Source organism: Sturnira hondurensis, unplaced genomic scaffold (genome assembly GCF_014824575.4).
Source record: "Sturnira hondurensis isolate 20B ecotype Veracruz unplaced genomic scaffold, ASM1482457v3 Scaffold0004152, whole genome shotgun sequence".
Classification (NCBI taxonomy): domain Eukaryota; kingdom Metazoa; phylum Chordata; class Mammalia; order Chiroptera; family Phyllostomidae; genus Sturnira; species Sturnira hondurensis.
This window is the reverse complement of record NW_028076783.1, coordinates 7,947,642-7,954,196: the sequence shown is the minus strand read 5'-3', so window position 1 is coordinate 7,954,196 and position 6,555 is coordinate 7,947,642. Positions and strand designations below refer to the sequence as shown.

Sequence of the window (6,555 nt, the reverse complement as noted above, 5' to 3'; positions counted from 1 at the left end):
CTTCACAGTGAGCTGTCGGCAGCCCTGCCTTGGCTCACTGCTGTTGCTTCTTCTACCCTAAGTCTTTCCTGTGTTTCACTGTCCCCAGTCCTCAGCTGGGGGACAGTGTTTAACTGTCAAAATCACCTGGACTCATGTTATGAAATCTTTCCTGTGGGAAGTCAAGGACCCACACACTGCAGGCTGGCCTGAAGCAAACCCGCTCTGGCTGGTTCACGTCCAGTAACAGGGTGAACCTATTTATAGGTAACATGCCTGAGGTGAGAACCCTGAGCCTAATTCCTCTTCCAAGCCAGGATGATGACTGTAAACTAGCTACTGGCAGAAAAAAAAGAAAAGAAAAGGAAAGAAAGACTTGTTTTAATTTTCTTCCCCTCTTTAGAACAGAAGGGCATTCTGGGGTCTGAATCCCTGGAGACCAGACCAGGGTGAGATAGTCATGGCCCAGTGTATGGAAGTGGCGTCACCTCCGGTAGGAGGGGTTGGAAAGCTGGCTTGGCAAGGGATTAGGAATTAACTATCTCAAGCATTTCCCCAGGCCTCTCCAAGCAGGACCTTAGGTGAGATTGAATGGCTGCCTTTCTTCAAGTGACCATGTTTCTTCTGGTATCCATCACCGGGGAACACGCTGTGTTTTCAGGTAAGCAAATGTATAGAGTCTTCAGAGAGAAGTGCCGGCTTTTCTTTTAGTTGTAGGGAAGAAAAGGAATACCTGGACTGGACGGAAAAAGTTTGGCTGAAACCTAGACCATGGGCTTGACTGTGCAAATTGCTATAAAATGGGCATTACTGTTAGAAATAGCATGATCTGAAAACGAAGCAACCCACTTCTATCCAAGGCACAGGTCAGGAAAAAACAAAAGGGCAATTTGAAATTATTTTGAACATACGGAAGATGAAACACAAACAGAAGTTTAGATGGAAATGAACATCGTTGCCTCCATGCCCTTTTGCTTTGATCCTACCATCCTGTATGTCCCCAATCTCATTAGTCTTTGTTTTCTTTCCTGTGTTTCTTTTTACTCAAATATACATACATACATCTTGTTATTTCTCCTCCTTTCTAACAGAAAAGATAGCATGCTATAGAGGTAGATGCCTGTAGTGTCTGTTTTTGTTTGTTGCTTTTTGTTTAATGCCCCATGTGGGAGTGAAACCATAGGTTCAGGTCCTTCCCTGCTCACCTTATTTCACTTAACATAATACTTAGTCTTGGATATTTTAAGTATCATCTGATGGGGAGAGACAGGGAAGGGCAGAACTGCAATAGGTCGTCTTTCCTTCTGCCACAGCCAGCTGGTCATCCTCTCTCCCCAGGCAACTCTCGCAGCCCTCACCCACACCAGTGAACCGTGTCCCTCAGCCTCCCTAGAGCCAAGGAGTTCCTAAGTTTTCTCATCATTCACTGTCATCTTGAGTCCAGCCTCTTGGCAGGAATAGGCCTAATACCCTATGTACTGTGTCATATTTAATTCTTATAATAGTGTTTCAAATGTGTGTACTTATGCCCGTTGTAGGGAATGGGAAACTGAAAACAACAAAAACGGAGTCACATAATAAAAAATGACATGGTTGGCAGGTTATGCCAGCACAAACCTAAACAGTTTTTACTCTTTTCTCAATGTCACAGCAAAGTTACGAATGAAGTTAGGACTATGAAAGTGAAAGAAAGAATAAATAGGTAGATAAAGTAGTTACCACCCACCAATTCTGTTGTAGCGCTTTGTGCAAAGGTATAATTAAATTACGTTTCCTTATTCGGTTAGTAACTTCACTGGGTGAAATCATATTCCATGGAAGCTATTTTTTAACGTGTTGTGTCTTTATCTGTAGGATTCTTCAAAATACGTGATCCCTCTAGATGGCCTAAGGTAAATTCAAATTTCTCAGTTCTGAATTCTGATTCTAACCTGATCACTCTCTAGACATAGAGACCCAAAACTTCACAGTGGGAAAGTAGAATGGGAAGGTTTCTGTGTGACCATGGAGATGTATCTCAACCTCTCCAGACTTAGATGTACTGTCAGATGACATAAGCATGACAAGAGAAAAATGTACCTCTGAGCATTAAGTGAAACAATACCTGTCACTTGCTCAGGGTCACAAGGTTAAATAGTACTATGTACAGGATTTATTCTCAGCCTCAATACAGGCCCTCATTCTTTTAAAAAAAATTTATTTGTCACTTGCAGTTGACATTTAGTATTATTTTACGTTAGTTTCAGGTGGACAGCCTAGTGGTTAGACAGCAATGTAATTTACAGCATGATTCCCTACTATTTCCTGGACCCACCTGGCATGGTACATGTACTTGGTACAATGTAATCGACTCTATTTCCTGGGCTGCACTTTACATCCCATGACTGTTTTGTAACTGCCAGGTTGTACATCCCCACACCCTCGCCTTTCTCACCAGCCCTGCAAGCCCCCTTCACCCTGGCCACCATCAGTCTGGCCTCAGTATCTGTGAGTGTTTCTGACAGACCCTTCCCCTTAACAGCCACATGTGAGCCCCTGTTCTCTTGAAGTTCACACCTTCCCTGTGATGAGCGTCTAGCATTGGGACTCCACGTTGAGATGAAAACTTTGCATTTGGGGTTTTAGCTGAGTGATGGGATGTTTGAAGACACTTCAGTCAGAAAAAAACTTTCCTGAATAAAGCCCAGAGCAGAGAAAATCCTTGAAAAAGATCAACTGACTAGTAATTTTTTATGTTATTTCTGGGTGGGGCAGAAGTGGCAGGATAGGAAAAATTGGGGGGTCAGGGATCTATCCATTGTTATCTACATAATGTTTTATAACATTTGCAGCCCCCGTGTGAAATGTACTACCCACCAGATCCTCTGAACGACTTGTTCTGCCCTAATGTCACCGCGTACGTGTGCAGCACACGTGGCCACACTTACCAGAACGAGTGTCACTTTTGTGTCGCTCAGTGGTAAGTCCCAGTTAAAGCGGCAATAATTTTCTCTTTATTTCTTGATCATAGAAATTTCAAATAATCTGAGCAAAGGAACTGGATTTACTAATGCATGGGATTTTAAAAAAAGAATGGCCTCTATTCACAAAATATTGCACACAGACTTCATATATAGTGATTTCTTTCTTTTTTTAAATGTAGTGCACAAAGTTGACTCATTAAAAGAAAGAAAATTTTACACAATTTTTTATCAAATTGTGTAGAGATATTAGTAGATAGTCTATATTCTAGCAATGACTAGAAATCCAGGCTTTAGAAGTCACTCAAATTATCTGTAGAACTCACTCTGACATACCTGTGAATAACACCTGTAATTGTTGTTTGGTATATACAAACAGATACAGACGCAAATGTAGGCTAGGTGTAGTTGTAAATATACATATGAGTAACAAAGTAGTTATGTGGTAAAATTGACAGTTGACTTTCAAGTAAATTCAATAGTAAATTTAGATTAAAAAATTAGTACTATTTGTGATTTATTTTAACTCCATTTGAAATTGTTTTTTATAAGTCAGCCTTGTTTCTTGTCAGTAACTCTCTTGTGACCAAGGGCCCCCTCAGGTTCAATAATTTGCTGGGAGAACTCAGGGAGCTCAGAAAAGCTGCTCTGTGCATGACAGTGGCTTACTGCAATGAAAGGACAGAGATTAAAGGCAGCAAGGGCAGGGAGCTCACGGGGTGGAGTCCAGAGAGGCCAGGCACAAGCTTCCCGCTGTCTTCTCCCAGTGGACTCACACAGGCAGTGCTATGTCACCCAGCAATGACATGTGACCGTATAGAGGAGGCATTGACAGCCTGGGAAGCTCACCAAAGCTTCAGTGCCCAGGCCACGTGTTGGGGGCCAGTCATCGAGCCATGCAGTACCTCGATGACTGACCCCCGAGGAAAGGGGGTCAAACTGATACAGAGTGGCTCAGGATGACAGGCATTCATCTGAGCATAAACTGCCTGGCCTGGGGTACAACCTGGACTACAAGCACACTTTTACCAGGCATGATATTCCTGGAACTAAGTGAGCACCCCAAGCCTGCTGAATTAACTGACTCTTTCATGCACATCTTCCTTTGGGAAGAATCCACATAGGCTCATGTGACCACCTCATGAGGACAGCAGCTGAGCACTGAAGGAAATAGGCTCAGGAGCTAATCCCAGAAAGAAAACTTTGCTCATCTTCAGAGCAAGGACTAGCCTCAGAATATGATTGAAATGTCCTCTCAAGGAAAAGCCTGAGAACTGGACATTGTGAATGAACGAAGTTTCTACCATTGCTGGCAGAGGAAGATGAATGGGTGATAGAAGGAGGGGAGTAATTCCTATGTCCCTGCTCTAAGCAGTGTTTTCAAGAAAAATTCTAGGAAATTGGACTCACAATCCTGACAGATACCCACCATTTATGAATAGTGTAAATCCTTTGGGAAAAGACAACTGAAGAGTGCAAGCCTTAGCCAGAATTGATACAGAATCACTGCCGCCATCCTCACAGGCCCCCAAACCTATTGAATATAGGGCCCTGATAATAGCAAGAAAATGGAGAGTTTATGAAACAGACACCAGACCCTTCAGAAGTCTGCAGTCTCACTTGGCGAAAAGAACATATGCACAGGAAAATCCATAAGAGAGAATGGCAGTGGCTGTATTCAGCCAAAACAGCATTTTAAGAAGTTTTGAATTGGTTGACAATATTTCAAAAATCAGACTTTACCCAAAAATACAGATTTCCATCTCATTTTGAAATATCAAACGTTCCACTCATAGTGAGCTAGGAGTTTGTATGTTAGAATAAGCAACAGTTGCTTCATAGTAGCTTCCCTTCCAAATGGGCTTGAAGCATTTCAGGCAGCCAGAAACCCACCTTCCTCCATTATGGTAAAGGTGGCCCACTTCACTTGTTTATATCACCAGCTTGGCTTGTATAACCAATTGCATGTATAACCCCTGACCCAAGTGAGTATTAAAGGTGAGCCTGACATAGGGGTCAGGATGGGGAGTCTCTGAAAGGAGGAGGAGGTTAAAGGCTTCTTAAAGAAAAAAATGCATAAGAAAATAGAATAGGCAATTCACACAGGGCCCATTGCTTGAGAAAACATTTGAAATTGATCAAATGTGTTATGCCTTAGGGAAATAAAGAAAAATTGTGTTGAAAGGAATGTTATGTATTCAGAGAACAGTAAGACGTAAGGATGGAAAGTTAGACAGAGGCTAACTTCTGGAAAACATAAATATTAGAGTGAGGAGAACAGACTGTAGTCTATGGACGTGTAAACTCAGCAAAAATTTAAGCAGAAATTATGAAATATGTGAATTATTATGCATTGCATTATTGCTATGGTTATCTTTTACTTCTTGGTAGAAAAATCTGGCGTTGCTATGCTGAATGCAAGGGCATCACAGTGGGAATGGTTTCAGGGATGGAATATTCTCTGTTGAAAAACTTCACAGAATGCTACTTGAATAGTCACAACATGGAGGAGGCCCAGGCACACTGTGGTGGTGGTGGAGGGGAATGGAGAAGAAATGGGTGCAAAGGGAACTGTAAAGCAGCACCTTGTGTTAGGGTATCATTCAAAAGATAAGAGAATGTGAAACCACGAGACTAATCTTTCCCTGTGATACTAACCTTCTTTTCTCTTCTCTTTAGGGACTATGGTTCACATATTCAATTTGATAAATATGGGAAATGTTCTGATAAGTAACAGAGTATTATACTTGCTTCTTCTTTCCACTACTGAATTCTGCAAATCATTTCATTTGGAATGTATACATTCTTTTGAGACTGTATAATAAACACTGCCCTATGCTGCACTCAGATTTGGTTTTTGTTCATTTTCTTTGGAACCCAAATCTGTAACAATTGGAAGACAAATCAAACTAATGGAGAATCAAATATTGCATTTATTACAAATAAACATGACAAAAGGTGGTCAGCATTCATCCCTGTTTCGAGACAGCTTTCCTTTGGCTCTGGTCTAAGTTCTGTTACCAAGTAGGCTCACCTCTCACTCTCCTGAATTAAATTAATTGCAGATCACAGGCCTACCTATCTGCAAAGTCAGCCCCTGTCTCTGTCATCTCACATAAAGACCTGAGCAAAAGAAAATATCCTGCACACATGTACCCACAGCAGTTGGAGGCTTTCTATATGGCATTCATGAGGGAAGCCCACCTTCACTAGGAGAGAAAAATTTTCACATGCTAATAGGAGGGATAAGAACAGCCAAGTGTTTGGGGGCAGACATATTTTGGAGAGAGCTAAAGAGCATTGATGTCATTTAACCACCTAATTCCAGGGTACCCAATTTTCATTCCAACCCATCATCACTATTACACAGATCAATAAAGTTCTCTTTTTTGCTTAATCTGGCTCATAATTTATCACCTAAATTGAAAAATCTGGACTAATACAGGATGAGGGAGTCATTTTTATGTTTCAGGCTGGGGAAATGAACAGTAAAAAAAAAAAAAAAAAGCCTTTGGCTTCTGTGTGCTCTGAGTCATTACTTATTATTGACACTAGATGTCAGCCTCACTCTTCCCGGTCTGAGTAGGTATTGAACTAGCAACTTTCAGAGGGAGAG

General features: G+C 41.5%; 1 protein-coding gene across 1 annotated transcript; it reads left to right on the top strand.

Moving 5' to 3' along the window:
* Positions 1–508: 508 nt before the first annotated feature.
* Positions 509–5,782, top strand: SPINK13 (serine peptidase inhibitor Kazal type 13). Its single transcript, XM_037045018.1, has 4 exons — positions 509–640; positions 1,834–1,871; positions 2,811–2,938; positions 5,619–5,782. The coding sequence occupies exons 1-4, from the start codon at positions 571–573 to the stop codon at positions 5,671–5,673; spliced, it is 291 nt and encodes a 96-aa protein (XP_036900913.1). The 5' UTR covers positions 509–570; the 3' UTR covers positions 5,674–5,782.
* Positions 5,783–6,555: the final 773 nt, after the last annotated feature.